Here is a 19,962-nt window from a genome sequence, read left to right as displayed (position 1 = left end):
TGGACTGTTTGCTTTGTTGTTGTTGTAGTTCTTTATATATCCTGGATATTCACCTCTTATCAGATGTATGATTTGCAAATATTTTCTCCCACTTCATGAGTCGCCTTTACTCTCTGTTAATAATGTCTTTTGAGCACAAAAGTTTTTGATTTTGGTGAAGTCCATTTTATCTATTTTTTTCTTTTGTTGCCTATGCTTTTGGTGTCATATCCAATAAATTATTTTCAAATCCAGTGTCACGAAATTTTCACCACGTGTTTTCCTCCAAGAGATTTATAGTTTTAGTTCTTATCTTTAGCTCTTTGGTCCATTTTGAGTTAATTTTTGTAGATGGTATAAATTTAGGGTTCAAATCCATGATTTTCTTTCTTTTTTTAAATTATGCTTTAAGTTTTAGGGTACACTTGCACAACGTGCAGGTTTGTTACATATATATACATGTGCCATGTTGGTGTGCTGTGTCCATTAACTCGTCATTTAACATTAGGTATATCTCCTAATGCTGTCCCTCCCACCTCCACCAACCCCTCAACAGGCCCCAGTGTGCGATGTTCCCCTTCCTGTGTCCATGTGTTCTCATTGTTCAATTCCCACCTATGAGTGAGAACATGCGGTGTTCGGTTTTTTGTCCTTGCGATAGTTTGCTGAGAATGATGGTTTCCAGCTTCATCCAAGTCCCTACAAAGGACATGAACTCATCATTTTTTATGGCTGCATAGTATTCCATGGTGTATATGTGCCACATTTTCTTAATCCAGTCTATCATTGTTGGACATTTGGGCTGGTTCCAAGTCTTTGCTATTGTAAATAGCGCCGCAATAAACATACGTGTGCATGTGTCTTTATAGCAGCATGATTTATAGTCCTTTGGGTATACACCCAGTAATGGGATGGCTGGGTCAAATGGTATTTCTAGTTCTAGATCCCTGAGGTATCGCCACACTGTCTTCCACAATGGTTGAACTAGTTTACAGTCCCACCAACAGTGTAAAAGTGTTCCTATTTCTCCACATCCTCTCCAGCACCTGTTGTTTCCTGACTTTTTAATGATCGCCATTCTAACTGGTGTGAGATGGTATCTCACTGTGGTTTTGATTTGCATTTCTCTGATGGCCAGTGATGATGAGCATTTTTTCATGTGTCTTTTGGCTGCATAAATGTCTTCTTTTGAGAAGTGTCTGCTCATATCCTTCACCCACTTGTTGATGGGGTTGTTTTTTTTTTCTTGTAAATTTGTTTGAGTTCATTGTAGATTCTGGATATTAGCCCTTTGTCAGATGAGTAGGTTGCAAAAATTTTCTCCCATTCTGTAGGTTGCCTGTTCACTGTGATGGTAGTTTCTTTTGCTGTGCAGAAGCTCTTTAGTTTAATTAGATCCCATTTGTCAATTTTGGCTTTTGTTGCCATTGCTTTCGGTGTTTTAGACATGAAGTCCTTGCCCATGCCTATGTCCTGAATGGTATTGCCTAGATTTTCTTCTAGGGTTTTTGTGGTTTTAGGTCTAACATTTAAATCTTTAATCCATCTTGAATTAATTTTAGTATAAAGTACAAGGAAGGGATCCAGTTTCAGCTTTCTACATATGGCTAGCAAGTTTTCCCAGCACCATCTATTAAATAGGGAATCCTTTCTTGTTTTTGTCAGGTTTGTCAAAGATCAGATAGTTGTAGATATGTGGTATTATTTCTGAGGGCTGTGTTCTGTTCCATTGCTCTATATCTCTGTTTTGGTACCAGTACCATGCTGTTTTGGTTACTGTAGCCTTGTAGTATAGTTTGAAGTCAGGTAGCATGATGCCTCTAGCTTTGTTCTTTTGGCTTAGGATTGACTTGGCAATGCAGGCTCTTTTTTGGTTCCATATGAACTTTAAAGTAATTTTTTCCAATTCTGTGAAGAAAGTCATTGGTAGCTTGATGGGGATGGCATTGAATCTATAAATTACCTTGGGCAGTATGGCCATTTTCGCAATATTGATTCTTCCTACCCATGAGCATGGAATGTTCTTCTATTTGTTTATATCCTCTTTTGTTTCGTTGAGCAGTGGTTTGTAGTTCTCCTTGAAGAGGTCCTTCATGTCCCTTGTAAGTTGGATTCCTAGGTATTTTATTTTCTTTGAAGCAATTGTGAATGGGAGTTCACTCATGATTTGGCTCTGTTTGTCTGTTATTGGTGTATAAGAATGCTTGTGATTTTTGCACATTGGTTTTGTATCCTGAGACTTTGCTGAAGCTGCTATCAGCTTAAGGAGATTTTGGGCTGAGACAATGGGGTTTTCTAGATAAACAATCATGTCATCTGCAAACAGGGCCAATTTGACTTCCTCTTTTCCTAATTGAATACCCTTTATTTCCTTCTCCTGCCTGATTGCCCTGGCCAGAACTTCCAACACTATGTTGAATAGGAGTGGTGAGAGAGGGCATCCCTGTCTTGTGCCTGTTTTCAAAGGGAATGCTTCCAGTTTTTGCCCATTCAGTATGATATTGGCTATGGGTTTGTCATAGATGGCTCTTATTATTTTGAGATACATCCCATCAATACCTAATTAATTGAGAGTTTTTAGCATGAAGGGTTGTTGAATTTTGTCAAAGGCCTTTTCTGCATCTATTGAGATAATCATGTGGTTTTTGTCTTTGTTTCTGTTTATATGCTGGATTACATTTATTGATTTGTGTATGTTGAACCAGCCTTGCGTCCCAGGGATGAAGCCCACTTGTTCATGGTGGATAAGCTTTTTGATGTGCTGTTGGATTCGGTTTGCCAGTATTTTTTTGAAGATTTTTGCATCAATGTTCCTCAAAGATATTGGTCTGAAATTCTCTTTTTTGGTTGTGTCTCTGCATAGCTTTTGTATCAGGATGATGCTGGCCTCACAGAATGAGTTAGGGAGGATTCCCTCTTTTTCTATCGATTGGAATAGTTTCAGAAGGAATGGTACCAGTTTTGTACCTCTGGTAGAATTTGGCTGTGAATCCATCTGGTCCTGGACTCTTTTTGGTTGGTAAGCTATTGATTATTGCCACAATTTCAGAACCTGTTATTGGTCTATTCAGAGATTCCACTTCTTCCTGGTTTAGTCTTGGGAGGGTGTATGTGTCAAAGAATTTATCCATTTCTTCTAGATTTTCTAGTTTATTTGCATAGAGGTGTTTGTAGTATTCTCTGATGGTAGTTTGTATTTCTGTGGGATTGGTGGTGATATCCCCTTTATCATTTTTTATTGCATCTATTTGATTCTTCTCTCTTTTCTTCTTTATTAGTCTTGCTAGCAATCTATCAATTTTGTTGATCTTCTCAAAAAACCAGCTCCTGGATTCATTAATTTTTTGAAGGGTTTTTTGTGTCTCTATTTCCTTCAGTTCTGCTCTGATTTTAGTTATTTCTTGCCTTCTGCTAGCTTTTGAATGTGTTTGCTCTTGCTTTTCTAGTTCTTTTAGTTGTGATGTTAGGGTGCCAATTTTGGATCTTTCCTGCTTTCTCTTGTGAGCATTTAGTGCAATAAATTTCCCTCTACACACTGCTTTGAACGTGTCCCAGGGATTCTGATATGTTGTGTCTTTGTTCTCATTGGTTTTAAGGAACATCTTTATTTCTGCCTTCATTTCGTTATGTACCCAGTAGTCATTCAGGAGCAGGTAGTTCAGTTTCCATGTAGTTGAGTGGTTTTGAGTGAGTTTCTTAATCCTGAGTTCTAGTTTGATTGCACTGTGGTCTGAGAGACAATTTGTTATAATTTCTGTTGTGTTACATTTGCTGAGGAGAGCTTTACTTCCAACTATGTGGTCAATTTTGGAATAGGTGTGGTGTGGTGCTGAAAAAAATGTATATTCTGTTGATTTGGGGTGGAGAGTTCTGTAGATGTCTATTAGGTCTGCTTGGTGCAGAGCTGAGTTCAATTCCTGGGTATCCTTTTAACTTTCTGTCTCGTTGATCTGTCTAATATTGACAGTGGGGTGTTAAAGTCTCTGACTATTATTGTGTGGGAGTCTAAGTCTCTTTGTAGGTCACTCAGGACTTGCTTTATGAATCTGGATGCTCCTGTATTGGGTACATATATATTTAGGATAGTTAGCTCTTCGTGTTGAATTGATCCCTTTACCATTATGTAATGGCCTTCTTTGTCTCTTTTGATCTTTGTTGGTTTAAAGTCTGTTTTATCAGACTAGGACTGCAACCCCTGGCTTTTTTTGTTTTCCATTTGCTTGGTAGATCTTCTTCCATCCTTTTATTTGAGCCTATGTGTGTCTCTGCACGTGAGATGGGTTTCCTGAATGCAGCACACAGATGGGTCTTGACTCTTTATCCAATTTGCCAGTCTCTGTCTTTTAATTGGAGCATTTAGTCCATTTACATTTGAGGTTAATATTGTTATGTGTGAATTTGATCCTGTCATTATGATGTTAGCTGGTTATTTTGCTCATTAGTTGATGCAGTTTCTTCCTAGCCTCGATGGTCTTTACAATTTGGCATGATTTTGCAGTGGCTGGTGCTGGTTGTTCCTTTCCATGTTTAGTGCTTCCTTCAGGAGCTCTTTTAGGGCAGGCCTGGTGGTGACAAAATCTCTCAGCATTTGCTTGTCTGTAAAGTATTTTATTTCTCCTTCACTTATGAAGCTTAGCTTGGCTGGATATGAAATTCTGGGTTGAAAATTCTTTTCTTTAAGAACATTGAATATTGGCCCCCACTCTTCTAGCTTGTAGAGTTTCTGCCTAGAGATCTGCTGTTAGTCTGATGGGCTTCCCTTTGTGGGTAACTCGACCTTTCTCTCTGGCTGCTCTTAACATCTTTTCCTTCATTTCAACTTTGGTGAATCTGACAATTATGTGTCTTGGAGTTGCTCTTCTTGAGGAGTATCTTTGTGGCATTCTCTGTATTTTCTGAATCTGAATGTTGGCCTGCCTTGCTAGGTTGGGGAATTTCTCCTGGATAATATCCTGCAGTGTGTTTTCCAACTTGGTTCCATTCTCCCCATCACTTTTAGGTACACCAATCAGACGTAGATTTGGTCTTTTCACATAGTCCCATATTTCTTAGAGGCTTTGTTTGTTTCTTTTTATTCTTTTTTTCTTTAAACTTCTCTTCTTGCTTCATTTCATTCATTTCGTCTTCCATCACTGATACCCTTTTTTCCAGTTGATCGCATCGGTTACTGAGGCTTCTGCATTCATCACGTAGCTCTTATGCCATGGTTTTCAGCTCCATCAGGTCCTTTAAGAACTTCTCTGCATTGGTTATTCTAATTATCCATTCATCTAAATTTTTTTTGAAGCTTTTAACTTCTTTGCCATTGTTTCAAATTTCCTCCTGTAGCTCGGAATAATTTGATTGTCTGCAGCCTTCTTCCTTCAACTCGTCAAAGTCATTCTCTGTCCAGCTTTGTTCCATTGCTGGTGAGGAACTGTGTTCCTTTGGAGGAGGAGAGGCACTCTGATTTTTAGAGTTTCCAGTTTTTCTGCTCTGTTTTTTTCCCATCTTTGTGGTTTTATCTACCTTTGGTCTTTGATGATGGTGATGTACAGATGGGTTTTTGGTGTGGATGTCCTTTCTGTTTGTTAGTTTTCCTTCTACCAGACAGGACCCTCAGCTGCAGGTCTGTTGGAGTTTGCTAGAGGTCCACTCCAGACTCTGTTTGCCTGGGTGTCAGCAGTGGTGGCTGCAGAACAGCGGACTTTTGTGAACCGCGAATGCTGCTGCCTGATCGTTCCTCTGGAAGTTTTGTCTCAGAGGAGTACCCGGCCGTGTGAGGTGTCAGTCTGCCCCTACTCGTGGATGCCTCCCAGTTAGGCTGCTCGGGGGTCAGGGACCCACTTGAGGAGGCAGTCTGCCTGTTCCCAGATCTCCACCTGCGTGCTGGGAGAACCACTGCTCTCTTCAAAGCTGTCAGACAGGGACATTTAAATTTGCAGAGGTTCCTGCTGTCTTTTTGTTTGTCTGTGCCCTGCCCTCAGAGGTGGAGCCTACAGAGGCAGGCAGGCCTCCTTGAGCTGTGGTGGACTCCACCCAGTTCAAACTTCCTGGCTGCTTTTGTTTACCTAATCAAGCCTAGGCAATGGCAGGCACCCCTCCCGCAGCCTCCCTGCAGCCTTGCAGTTTGATCTCAGACTGCTGTGCTAGCAATCAGCGAGACTCCGTGGGCATAGGACCCTCCGAGCCAGGTGCGGGATATAATCTCCTGGTGTGCCGTTTTTTAAGCCTGTTGGAAAAGCGCAGTATTAGGGTGGGAGTGACCCGATTTTCCAGGTGCCGTCTGTCACCCCTGTCTTTGACTAGGAAAGGGAACTCCCTGACCCCTTGCGCTTCCCGAGTGAGGCAATGCCTCACCCTGCTTCGGCTCACGCACGGAGCACTGCACCCACTGTCCTGCGCCCACTGTCTGGCACTCCCTAGTGAGATGAACCCGGCACCTCACATGGAAATGCAGAAATCACCTGTCTTCTGCATTGCTCACGCTGGGAGCTGTAGACTGGAGCTGTTCCTATTTGGCCATCTTGGCTCCACCCCACCATAACCTTTATATTTCTGATTGTAAAGGATGGGAAGTCATCCTTTCCATTTGCTTGGGCTACACTTCTATACTCCAGTCTTAAAGCTAATGTAACCTGTTGCTTATGTGACATGTGTGTCAACATATGTATGGGTTTCCAAAACAACCAGCGTTATAGCATCTGGAGCTTTCACCAAGTTTTCAAGGGGCCTCTGACTTTTCCGAAGAGGTTAAGAACTACTGCTATAGATTCTGTAGCATATATAATCATATAAAACAGCCCCTGATCTTAAGGAACTTGACATTTTATTGATCTTTGTCCTGTCTATGACAAACTAATGGGTTGGGGTGGGTAGTATGGTATGACCAATATAGAAGCCTACATTGAAGAGTGAGGAGTGCAGGCTGGGCTCGGTGGCTCATGCCTGTAATCCCAGCACTTTGGGAGGCTGAGGTGGGCGGATCACAAGGTCAGCAGATCTGTATCATCCTGGCTAACACGGTGGAACCCTGTCTCTACTAAAAATAGAAAAACAAAATTAGCCAGGCCTGGTGGCGGGCGCCTGTAGTCCCAACTACTCGGGAGGCTGAGAAGGGAGAATGGTGTGAACCCAGGAGTTGGAGGTTGCAGTGATCTGAGATCACGCCACTGCACTCCAGCCTCCAGTGTAAAATAAATAAATAAATCAATACGTAAATAAATAAAATAAATAAATTAGAAAATGCCTATAAAATACTTAGCAGGGGGGTTTATTTGTTAACTGTGCTAGATGAAGGTAATGATAAAATAATAGCCATCTACATGACCAGAGGTGATTACTAAATTTCCTTTACATATTTTTTACTTTTGTTGTGGTGAATTGTCTATAACATAAAAATTTGCCATTTTACCCGTTTTTAGGTGTACATTTCAGGGTACTAAGTACATTCACAATATTGTACAACCATAACCACTCTCTATTTCCAGTACTTTTTCATCTTCTCAAACAGAAACTCTGTACTCATTAAACAATAACTTTTCATTCCCCTCTTCATATCCTGTAGTAACCTCGATTTTACTTTCTGTTTCTATGAATTTGCCTATTCTAGGTGCCTCATATAAGTGGAATCATATAAGATTTATCCTTCTGTGTTTGGCTTATTTCACTTAGTGTAATCCTTTACATTTTTATTTATCCATTAAGCACAATGACATTTGTCTTTTCTATTTCATTGAATTATTGTTTAAAGTCAAGTGAAATAGTTAAATCCTAATAGGTACTATATAAATTTAAGATGGTATGTATAAAAACTGGTAAATATTATCTGAAAGTAATGAACTCATTTGCTGTCTCCTTATGATTGTAAGTGGGTTACTTTATTTATAATTTAAAAAATTATTCCTGTGTTACATAGAAATGCTAGGCTTATTCTAAAATTCAAAGTTAGATTTTAATGTCATAAGACAGAAATTTGCTTGAAGTGACCATTTGTGGAATGTCTGTTAATTTTAAATTTGGATTCAATATTTTATATACCTTATTTGACTAGAACTTTATTGTTTTTCTCTTTTTAGGGTTCTAATTCTCAGGTGGATTTAAGCATTCAGGTTACTGATGATGATACTGATGAAATAATTCAAATAGATGGAACCGGCGATACATCTTCCAATGAAGAAATAGGAAGTACAAGAGATGTAGATGAGAATGAATTTCTAGGGATTATTGATGGGGGAGATCTGAAGGTACCTGAAGAAGAAGCTGACAGTATTTCAAATGAGGATTCAGCCACGAACAGTAGTGATAATGAAGACCCTCAAGTAGATATTGTGGAAGAGGTGAGAGTGACTTTTGAGCTGAGACTTTCTTTATTAATTTATAACATTTCTACTTTATTATGCTTTGGAACCAAAAGGAATAGCAAGATTAATATTTTCTTTACTCTTTTGAAATAAGACTTATTTGGGGCCGGGCATGGTGGCTCATGCCTGTAATCCCGGCACTTCAGGAGGCTGAGGCGGGTGGATCATTTGAGGTTTGGAGTTTGAGGCCAGCTTGGGCCAACATGGTGAAACCCTGTCTTTACTAATAAAATAAAAATGAGCTGGGCATGGTGGCGCATGCCTGTAAACCCAGCTACTCAGGAGACTGAGGCAAGAGAATTGCAGGAGACAGGTTGTAGTGAACCAAGAAGTGCCACTGTATTCCAGCCTGGGCGACAGAGCAAGACTCTGTTAAAAAAAAAAAAAAAAAAGACTTATTATATGCTTGGATTTAAACTTTTAATCTTCAACTATAATTTAAAACCAATAATTAATATTTGGGGATGGGCTTCTGTATTGGTCTTGACTAGAGGTAGTAGGTGATCTAGGGAATGGGAGTGGCTGTTAAAGAAGGCAGCCTGAGTAGAAACATATAGTATCTGTTCTAATTCTGATAAATGTCATAAAATCCAGGTAGAGTGTGCTTATCAAAAAGTGTGTAAGTAGTATTAGCTATGATTTATGGTAGCCTTACATATGTGCCAGGCATCATATTAAGTCTTACCTGTCTTATCTTAATAGTCCCAAAGTCCTGTGGTTCTTATTGCTATCCTGATTTTAGATGCAAGGAAACTGAGATATGGAGAGTTTTAGTAACTTGCCTAAGGTCAGTCTTGTAATTATTAAATGGCCAAACAGGGATTTATTTTTTATTTTTTATTTTATTTTTTTGAGACAGAGTTTCACTCTGTTGCCCAGGCTGGAGTACAGTGGTGTGATCTTGGCTCACTGCAACCTCTGCCCCCTGGGTTCAAATGATTCTTATGCCTCAGCCTCCTGAGTAGCTAGGATTACAGGCACACCACCATGCCCAGCTAATATTTATAGTTTTAGTAGAGATGGGGTTTCACCATGTTGGCCAGGCTGGTCTCGAACACCTGGCCTCAAGTGATCCTCCTGCCTTGGCGTTTCAAAGTGCTGGGATTAGAAGCCTGAGCCATTCCACCCAGCTCAAACAGAGATTTAAACCCAGGCTGTTTGACTTTTAGTACAATTATATTCTGCTGCTCTAGATTCCTTTATTTCTTTGTTTTGTTTTGGTTTGGTTTTTGAGATGGAGTCTCGCTCTGTCACTCAGGCTTGAGTGCAGTGGTGCGATCACAGCGCACTGCAGCCTCAACTTACTGGGCTTAGATGATTCTCCTACCTTACCCTCCCGAGTAGCTGGCATTACAGGTGTGTGCCACCATGCCAAGTTAATTTTTTGTATTTTCGGTAGAGATGGGATTTCACCATGTTGCCCAAGTAAGTCTCGAACTCCCGGCCTCAAGCAATCTGCCTGCCTAGGCCTCCCATAGTGCTGGGATTGTAGGCATGAGCCACTGCGCCGAGCCAAGTTCCTTTGTTTCTATATGTCTCTGTATCTTTAAAAATTTTAAAGCATCATAAAATTCCTTAATGTGATCATCTTTCATCTTTAGGACCCTTTAAATTCTGGAGATGATGTTAGTGAACAGGATGTGCCAGACCTGTTTGACACGGATAATGTAATTGTCTGTCAGTATGATAAGGTACTGTATTTACCTTTTGGACTTTGGGTTTATTAACTGCATTTATAGTAGAAAGGTATGTAAAATGATGAGAAATAAGATGAAGAGTTACACTTCACAATTAATCAAAACAGCAGTTTAATTCTGGAAATTCTAAGTGTGTATTTTGGATCTAGCACTGTGCTATGTGGTCTCAGTGGTACCAGAAAAAGTGATAGTCCTTAAGGACGTAATGATCTTATTGAAACAAGATGTTTCTTTTGGAAAGCTAGAAAGACATACAATGAGATGGTAGGTAAATCAACAGCTAAAATATGTGATAGGTAAATCAAATGCTAAAATATGTGGAACGTAAATCAAATGCTAAGATGAGTGGCATGTAAATCAAATGCTAAGATATGCAGCACAGATAGTAAGCTGTGGAAGTGGCTAGGAAATGTAAGAAATCATTTGTAGTTGGAGTTCCCCACAAATCCTTCATGGGTGATGTGGGGTTTTGAAATGGGCCTTGAATGATTTCTAGGATACAGGTAAATATGGAGAATAAGCATCAGAATAGAATAGCCCAGTAAAAAGCAGAGAAACGAATGGATGTAGTATGTACAAGGGACACCGAAGAGATAGCTGCGGCTTGAACAAAGTGTTCTCTTATTGGATGTATAGTACTAGGAAGTGAAGCTGGTTGGGAGACAGAATCGGAAGCAGGTTAGAATATCCTGAATGCTAGTAGGAAAAATCTGAACTTGGTCTGAGGGACATTAGCCTTCTGAGAAGGTTACTGAGAAAATTGTAATTGGGTTTAAAAGCTAGATGTGTTTGATTTGGAAAAAGCAAATGGTAAAAGTGGGTAGGGCAGACATGAAGTGCCCAGAGCCCAGATGGAGGATGGCAGTGTAAGAACATGGAAAAGTCAGAGGTTATGATGGAAGAATTGGTGGGACTTGGTCTTTAGTTGAAGGTGTCTCTCAGGTTTCCAGCCTAAAGATTATGTTTATGGCAGTTTAACTCTAGCAACTAAAAAACACTACAGCTGTGATTATGTAGTCAAATGGGGAGTTTTTGTCCTTAATTCATGAATATTTATATTCTTAAAGTGGCTTTGAGATATAATGAACATAGTATACAATTCACCTATTTAAAATATAAAATTCAATGGTTTGTTTAGTATATTCATGGATATGTATAACAATTATCACAGTCAATTTTAGAACCATTTTATCACCTCAAGAAGAAACCCCATACTTTTTAATTCTCAGTGCAGTATTCTCCCCATTTCCCCTACTCCAAGCCCCTAGGCCTAAGAAACCTCTGATCTACTCTTTATTTCTATGGATTTTCCTATTCTGGAATTTCATATGAAAGAAATTATATAACATGTGGTCTTTTGTTACTGGCTTCTTTCACTTAGCACAGTGTTTTCAAGACTCATCCATGTTGTAACATATATCAGGTCTTCGTTTTTTTAAAAAAATTGCTGAATAATAGTCTATTGAATGGATATACCACATTTTCTTTTTCCATTTGTCTGTTGAGGGACATTTGGGTTGTTTCCACTGTAGGGGAGAAAAAAGTAAGACCTTTTCCTCACCCATTGCTATTTCCCTGGTTGAGGCACCTATAAAAAAGACAGATTAACAAGAGAAGGTCATTCAAATTTATTTTAATGTACATTTTACTGACACAGGAAACTTTTTTTTTTTTTTTTTTGAGATGGAGTCTCGCTCTGTCATCCAGGCTGGAGTGCAGTGGCGCGAGATTGGCTCACTGCAAGCTCCGCCTCCTGGGTTCAAGGGATCTTCCTGCCTCAGCCTCCCAAGTAGTTGGGACTACTGGCGTCTGCCACCATGCCCGGATAATTTTTTGTATTTTTGGTAGAGATGGAGTTTCACCGTGTTAGCCAGGATGGTCTCTCTCTGACCTCGTGATCCACCCGCCTCGGAAGTGCTGGGATTACAGGTGTGAGCTACCGCACCTGGCTGACACAGGAATCTTTAGAAATGAAGACACAAAGAAACAGGGAACACTATTTTTCTGGACAGTCATACGGAAGTATGACAGGAGGAAAAAAGGGTATGACCTAATGACAATAAACTGGAGGAAACTTTGTAAGGCCTGTTTGTTCAAATTTTTTTGTCTCTGTGTCTTCAGAGATAAGGATACTTATTTTCCTTTGTGTATAGGGTAGGGACCTCTGTAATAAAGGTTTTATGACTTACTTTAAAGGAAGGTCAGATAATTCTTTTATGCCTAGTTCAGGGGAGAAGGGCGAGGGCAAGGTCAGAAAGACTTCCCTGCTTCTGCCATTTTTTCAAATGTCAGGATGCCAGAACATATATGGGGTAATGTGTTCTGAACCCCATAGACACCTTTTTGCTACTATGAATAATGCCTCTATGAACATTTGGGTACAAGTTTTTGCATGGACATATGTTTTCATCTGTCTTGGCATATACTCAGGAGTTGAATTCCTGGGTCATGTGGTAACAGTTTAAGGAACTACTAGACTATTTTCCAAAGTGGCTGTGCTATTTACATTGTTATTAGCAGTGTTTGAGGGTTTCAATTTCCCCACGTCCTGGCCAGCACTGGCCATGATCCATTCGACTTTCTAATTCTAACCATTCTAATGAGTGTGAAATGGTATATCATTGTGGTTTTGATTTGTGTTTCCCTGATAACTAATGCATATTTACATATTTAGCCTTTTTTTCCAGTCACGATTTGAATATATTTGGGGGGAAACAAAGAATAATGTTTTGAATTGCTGTAAAAATAAATCTTTTTCTCTGAAAATAAGGTCACTTTCTCCCCTATAACATTTTATACAAATAGAAAACAGCAATTTAGATGCTGAATAAAAATATAAACATAAGAAGGAATAGAGGATAGAAAAGGAACAGTTCTTAGTTTGAAACTTGTTTGTTTCTTATAAACAATATATTGCCTTCTATTAAAAAAACATTATAAGGCACTTAATTATATATACATTCCATAAAGTCTCATGAAGAATTTTCTAGACCATTATGGATGTGGTATCCTTTGTTTGCTGCAATGTGGGAGATAGCTTGTAATTAATTTGTAGTATTTTGTATTTTTTCGGTGTTTTCTCATGTATTGTCTTTTGTTTCTTATGATAGCCTTATGGAATAGATAGAGGTGATATTAAATATATACTGCTAACAAATCTAGTATCTGAGAACACTTAGTGAATATTTTAAGAACAGTGGTAAAAAATTAATGGAAGGCAGGGCATTGGGGAACCATTGAAACATTTTAAAAAGGGAGTGATGTAGTCAGAAGATAGCCAAAAGAATGTATCTATAAGGTCAAAGTGGGGTGAGGAACACTGTTATAGTGAATCTTTATGAAAGAAAAACTTTCCAGTGCTGGTCACTGGTTGATTGGTTTCAAATAGTATTGAATGTAACCCAACTCAAGTGAATGGAAAGAACTTTGAGTAGTCTTTTTTAGAGCTTTACTTAATTCGGTGTGTTTTATGGGCTCAGCACGCTTTTGCTGCGCCATTCTGCTAACTTACTCAGCTTGTTTTAAAGGCAGGTAGTATCAGTTCCTCTGGGTAAGTATTACAAATGCAGAATCCTGAGTCCCACTCCAGAGTACTGGATAAGAATGTACATTTTAACAAGACTCCAAAATGATTTGTATGGCTATTAAATTTTGAGAAGCACTGTTTGGTTTCTTTAGTATATTTTATTTGGATTTGATTAACAGATGGAATTTACCTTTAAAATTTAGAGGTTAACAATTGGGGGGAAAACTTTGAAAATATAAACATGTACAGTGGAAAAGGGCTAAATGAAGGCCACTGGTTTACATACTGGGTGAGAATTAGTTAAATGTTATAGATATTTTGTTTCAGAGGCCTCGAGAATGTCTAAAATTAATATAAAGATTTAGATAATTAAGATATTATAGGGAAAAATTAATGGTGAAATGAAACATTTTACTACAGATGGAGGTGTTCTGTGCTACAAATAGGACCCTATTTATAGTGGAATGTGAAACCATTTGAATATCCTATATTTTCATTTGACAGTTTAGCAGACTTGCTTATAGCTGACTTTATCCCTTAGATGCTATACAATGATTAATTTCTAGGTGTGTAGCATGGTTTCTTTATATATACAGAGAGACATATATATATATGTGTATATATATAGTCTCTTTATCTATATATCACTCTATATAATAATCTGTATATATGTACATTTCCTTCTTTGAATAGATGGTGCATACACATGGTTAAAAAATCAAAATACTGTGAAAAGGTATACAATGAAAAGTCTGGTTCACATTCCTTCACCATTTGTGCTTTCTATTAGTAGCTCCTTTTCCTGTTTTGAATGCAAATAAGTAGCAATATTAGTTTTCATAGAATTTCTTTTTTCAAATTCAAATACAAAAGATAGCACAAATAACACTATATTCTGTACCTTGCTTTTTTTCTTTAAACAACATATCTCTCAGATCTTCCCATATAAGGAAGCTTTCTTTGTGACGATATTTTAATGGCTGTACAATATCCTATTGTAGGATTACTAAAATTTATTTAACCAATCCTCTCCTGATGAATATTTGTGATTTTTCAGTCTTTTGATTTGAATTACTATGTACATAAGACATTTTCATAATGTGTGCAGATATATCTATTGAATCCCCAGAAATGGGATTCTGGGTCAAAGGGCAAATGTACTTGGTTAGGTATTCCCAAAATGCTCTCTACGAGCATTTTGCCATTGTGAAAGATGAAAAGTGATACTTTGTTGGAACTTTTAGCTTTCCATATGTTAAAGGGCCTTTTGTATTTACATTTTGTGAACTGTTTGTTCATAACCTCTGTCTTTTTAAAAAATTGGATTATTTGGTCTTATATTTAGTGATCTCTAAGAGCTCAATATTATTTTGGAGAAGATGAGCTTTTTGTTATACACAGAAGTACTTTTTACTCAGTTATTTTCATTGCTTTTTCTTTTTAATGTGCAGATTTTGAATCTGTCAATCTTTAATTTTATGTCTTCTGAATTTTGAGCCATGAATAAAAAGTTCTTTCTTACCTCAGAGTTTTAAAGGGAAGCTCATGTTTTCTTCGAGCATTTCATATATATCTCTATCTCTAGCTCTAGCTCTAGCTCTGTCTCTATCTCTATCTCTATCTCTATCTCTATCTCTATCTCTAGCTCTAGCTCTATCTCTAGCTCTATGTCTGTCTCTATCTCTATCTCTAGCTCTGTCTCTATCTCTATCTCTAGCTCTAGCTCTAGCTCTGTCTCTATCTCTGTCTCTATCTCTATCTCTAGCTCTAGCTCTAGCTCTATCTCTATCTCTATCTCTATCTCTGTCTCTATCTCTAGCTCTGTCTCTATCTCTATCTCTATCTCTGTCTCTATCTCTGTCTCTATCTCTATCTCTATCTCTAGCTCTGTCTCTATCTCTGTCTCTATCTCTATCTCTATCTCTGTCTCTAGCTCTAGCTCTAGCTCTATCTCTATCTCTATCTCTATCTCTGTCTCTAGCTCTAGCTCTAGCTCTATCTCTAGCTCTGTCTCTATCTCTAGCTCTAGCTCTATCTCTAGCTCTGTCTCTATCTCTATCTCTATCTCTATCTCTAGCTCTAGCTCTGTCTCTATCTCTATCTCTAGCTCTAGCTCTGTCTCTATCTCTGTCTCTATCTCTAGCTCTATCTCTATCTCTGTCTCTGTCTCTATCTCTGTCTCTATCTCTAGCTCTATCTCTGTCTCTGTCTCTGTCTCTGTCTCTGTCTCTATCTCTATCTCTATATCTCTGTCTCTATCTCTGTCTCTATCTCTGTCTCTGTCTCTGTCTCTAGCTCTATCTCTATATCTCTATCTCTGTCTCTATCTCTGTCTCTATCTCTATCTCTATCTCTATCTGTCTCTATCTCTATCTCTATCTCTGTCTCTGTCTCTGTCTCTGTCTCTATCTCTATCTCTAGCTCTATCTCTGTCTCTATCTCTGTCTCTATCTCTGTCTCTGTCTCTGTCTCTATCTCTATCTCTATCTCTATCTCTGTCTCTGTCTATCTCTGTCTCTATCTCTATCTCTGTATCTCTTTATCTATATCTACATCTATATCTATCTCTATATCTATACCTATATCTATATCTATATCTATATATCTATATCTATATATTCAAGTCTTGATTCATTTGGTGTTTGTCTTGGTGTATAATGTAACATATGGTTTCAACTTTTTGTTTTTTTTTCCAGGTGGCTACTCAATCTTCCTAACATTTTTTAAGACATCTATTTTGTCCCTAATGTTAAGAAATGATTCATCATCTGCCACTGCATTTCTAAATGTATTTGGGTCTACTTATTGATTTTCTGTTTTGTTCTATTGGTTTGTCTGTCCATAGGTCTATGCTACTCTGATTTAATTATTAAGATTTTTAATATCTGGTAAGGCTAGTAATTCTTTAATAATTTTTTTGCAGAGTTTTCCTGAATATTCTTGTTCATTTTTCATATTAACTCCAGAATCAACTTGTCTGGTTCAAAATAAAACCCTGTTGGTATTTTCATTGAGATCACATTAAATTAATAAAATTTGTTATTTGAATAATGCTGGGGAGGAATAGATTGCAATTTTAGATGGAGTGTCTAGGGGGGCCTTATTGAGAATGTAATAGGGTAAAGATCAGAAGGAGGTAAGGGAATGAACTGTGAGGATATTAGGGTGTAAGCATTTTAGACAGAAGGAACAAGAAATACAAAAGTCCTGAGGTAGGAGTATGCCTGTCTGTTCAGGGAATAGTGCAGAGCCCAGAGCAGTAAGTGAGGAAAAATGAAGGATCTCTCAGTCCATTTTAAGGACTTTAGTTTTTGGATGGGAAGTCACTGGAGAATTTTGAGAAGAGAAATGACATCTGATTTATGTTTTTAGCAGACACTCTGGGTATCCTGTTTATAGTAGACTGAAAGTGGGTGTTATCAGGGAACAAGGGTAAAAACAGGAACTAGTTATGAGGCTATTGTATTCATCTGGGCAAGAGAAGATGATGGCTAAGAGTAACAGTAGTGGAAGTGGTAGAAGTTTTTGGAATATGAATATGTTTGTAGGTAGAACTAACACTTACTGATGGATCTGGATATGGGATGTAAGTAGCAAGCATAAAGAATACCTCTAAGATTTTTGACTTGAGCTCTTAGAAGAATAAGTGGTCATTTCCCAGTGAAATGGGGAAGGTTGTGAGGTTTGGGGAAGAGCATATAAGTGTCATAGTTTTAAACTTGCTTCAGATATCTACTTGACACGCAGGAGGAGATGCTGAAGCAGTTGAATGAGAATCTGGGATTTAAGGGAGAGGTGTGAGCTAGACATAAATTTTTGGAGTCAACAGCATATAAATGGTGTTTAAAGTCATGAGACTAGGATCACAAAAGTGAATATAAGCAAAAATAAGAATCCTGGTATACTTGAATATTGAGAGGTAAGAGATATAAGGAGGATTCAGTAAAGGAAACTAAGGAGTGGCCAGAGAGTGGAAAACCAGGGGGTTTTAGAAGCCAAGTGAGGAGAATATTTCAAAAAGGACAGAGTGTTGAATGCTACAAGTAGGTCATGTATTTCTTCAGTTTATTCCTATTTATCTCTTTGGTTGTGGTATTAATTGGCTTATTCCTCTAGAATGTCTTCTGTTGATTCTATGCATGAAGGCTATGAATTATTTCTGTATATTAATTTTATATCAGTATTCTTAGTAATTTTTCATTGATTATTTTGGATTTTTGAGACATGCAGTCACTGTATTTATAAATCTATTCCTTCTCAATTTTTATATCTCTACTTATTTTTTTCTTGTCTAATTGCATTGGCTAGTACCTGTAGAGTGTTTACAAAGTTGGGTAATAGTGGATATCCTTGTCTGTGTCCTGACTTTAGTGAGAATGCTTTCAGGGTTTTTCCCACTAAGTGTGTCACTGGCTTTTGGGCTGAGATGGGTGTGTGTTTGTGTATGTGTATGTGTGTGTGTGTGTGTGTGTAATACACAGTCTTTTAATATTTTTTTCTTGAGTTTTAAAAAATCTAAAATGCAATGGTTTTTTTATTTTTAAAATTTTTGTTAAGTATAAAAAATACTGTGTATCCCCCAAATCAGAATGTATAGCTATGTGCAATATGATCACAGTATGACTTTCATCAGCAATCACATCTCTCAGCCTCTAAATATTTTATTAAATACTTTTTCAACATGGTTAGAGGTGATTATATGATTTGTCAGTAACTCAAGTAATATGATTTTTATGTTAATAAATTCCTAACTTTGAACTATTGTTGTATATCTAGAAAAAATATAGTCACTAGATAAAGGTACCACAATGAGTTGTTGCTTCTGTTGTTCTCCTAATTCTGGTTATATTTTATTACCTGTGCTGAGTTTGGGATTTTTGTTGTCACTTCCCAAGAGATGTTTAAGACATGTGCAAGTGCCTGTGCAAGACAATTTGGGAATAAAACTCAGAAAAAATTTATTAGGACTTTAACCCCCCCCCCCCAACAAAAATAGGGGTTTATCCTGTGTGTTTTCTTATGCTTCAGAAAATGCATCTGAATACCAGTCACAGCCTTTGTTCCTGGATTTGACTATTTGTAGTCAACAACTAGGTTTAAATTTTACTCTTGATCTCAGATCATATATTCCTAGGGCTTTTAAATAGTCTCTTGCAGTTTACTTAGAGGTAGCAATGATTTTATGGCTTGTTACCTCTTGAAGTAGTAAAATTTCTTATTTTTTAATTTTGTCTGTGTCTAGGCTGATTTATGGAATCTAGAAAACAGCCAGCAGAGTCTAACAGATTATAAGCTGTATATTCTGACCTTGTTCAGTGCTTTATTGCGACTTTCTTCCTCACAATGAAGTATCACTTTTTCACTTCTGATAATATTGGCTGCATCTTCTCTGTTTATTCCTTTGCAGACATACTGGACTCTTTGCTGTTCTTGAACAATCCAGGCATGCCCCTCTTTAGGACTGTTCACTTCTATTCCTTTTATCTGGAATACTCCTGAGTCAGTATCTGCCTGCCTTTATTCCTTACCTTCTTCAGGTTTTTGCTCAAGTGTCACCTCAAATGACAGCTTAATATTCTATATAATTTACTTGTGTATTAGGTTTCTCTCCTTCCCTATTAAAATGTAAACTCTTAAAAGGCAGGAATTTTTTTTTTGGTTTTACATATACAGGATGTGTGTTTTTCTATATAATATATACAGTATAGAAATATATGTATCTTAAACTAATATATTTCCAGTGCCTAAAACAGTGTCCAACACATAGGAACTCAAATGTTTATGGGATGAATAAACTGTCTTGAGGAGGTTTTAGTTTTAAGGCACTCACATTTAGGGGGAGACTAATCCCATTTACTGTAGCAAAGAAATGCAGGTGATCCTTTAACTTGTAAATTAATTAATGTAAACTACTTTTCTCCCTCCAGATTCATCGAAGCAAGAATAAATGGAAATTCTATTTGAAAGATGGTGTTATGTGTTTTGGAGGGAGAGACTATGTATTTGCAAAAGCCATTGGTGATGCAGAGTGGTAAACCTTGTGAGCTCAGTACATCTATTTTGTGAACATCAGTTGGACTATATTGCATATTGTGAAATTCATTTTTATTTTAAATATAGTCCAGCATAGAGCTGTTCAAATTTTTAGTTCACTGTATGGAATTTAATAAAATTATAATTCAGATGCAGATACAAATACACAATTTTATATGTATTTTGTTTTGTGTCTTAACAAGGGTTTTTAAAACTCTCATTCTGTACCATTACAAAGCATAGATACATCGGGATAATGGAACGTGAAGAAGTATCACATTTCTTTTTTCTTGAAGTAAAATTTAAATCACACTTCAGTTCCCCTTCATGGTAAAGTCAGTATCAGTTATTAGATTGGGATCAGCATTCCTCCCACCTCTCACCA

At 37.6% G+C, this 19,962-nt stretch overlaps 1 protein-coding gene across 2 annotated transcripts in view; it reads left to right on the top strand.

Moving 5' to 3' along the window:
- GTF2A1L (general transcription factor IIA subunit 1 like) overlaps nucleotides 1-19,758 on the top strand; it is a 73,158-nt gene extending 53,400 nt beyond the window's left edge. For both annotated transcript variants that reach the window (XM_055241989.1, XM_055241990.1), the window contains 3 exons: nucleotides 8,037-8,297; nucleotides 9,923-10,012; nucleotides 19,472-19,758. In XM_055241989.1, coding sequence (XP_055097964.1) covers nucleotides 8,037-8,297; nucleotides 9,923-10,012; nucleotides 19,472-19,579 — 459 coding nt within the window. In that variant the 3' untranslated portion in view covers nucleotides 19,580-19,758. The remainder of the gene's footprint in view (nucleotides 1-8,036; nucleotides 8,298-9,922; nucleotides 10,013-19,471) is intronic.
- Nucleotides 19,759-19,962: the final 204 nt, after the last annotated feature.

Source organism: Symphalangus syndactylus, chromosome 14, assembly GCF_028878055.3.
Source record: "Symphalangus syndactylus isolate Jambi chromosome 14, NHGRI_mSymSyn1-v2.1_pri, whole genome shotgun sequence".
Taxonomy (NCBI): Eukaryota; Metazoa; Chordata; class Mammalia; order Primates; family Hylobatidae; genus Symphalangus; species Symphalangus syndactylus.
Note: the sequence above shows the minus strand (reverse complement) of the source record. Positions and strands in the feature narration are given on the sequence as shown.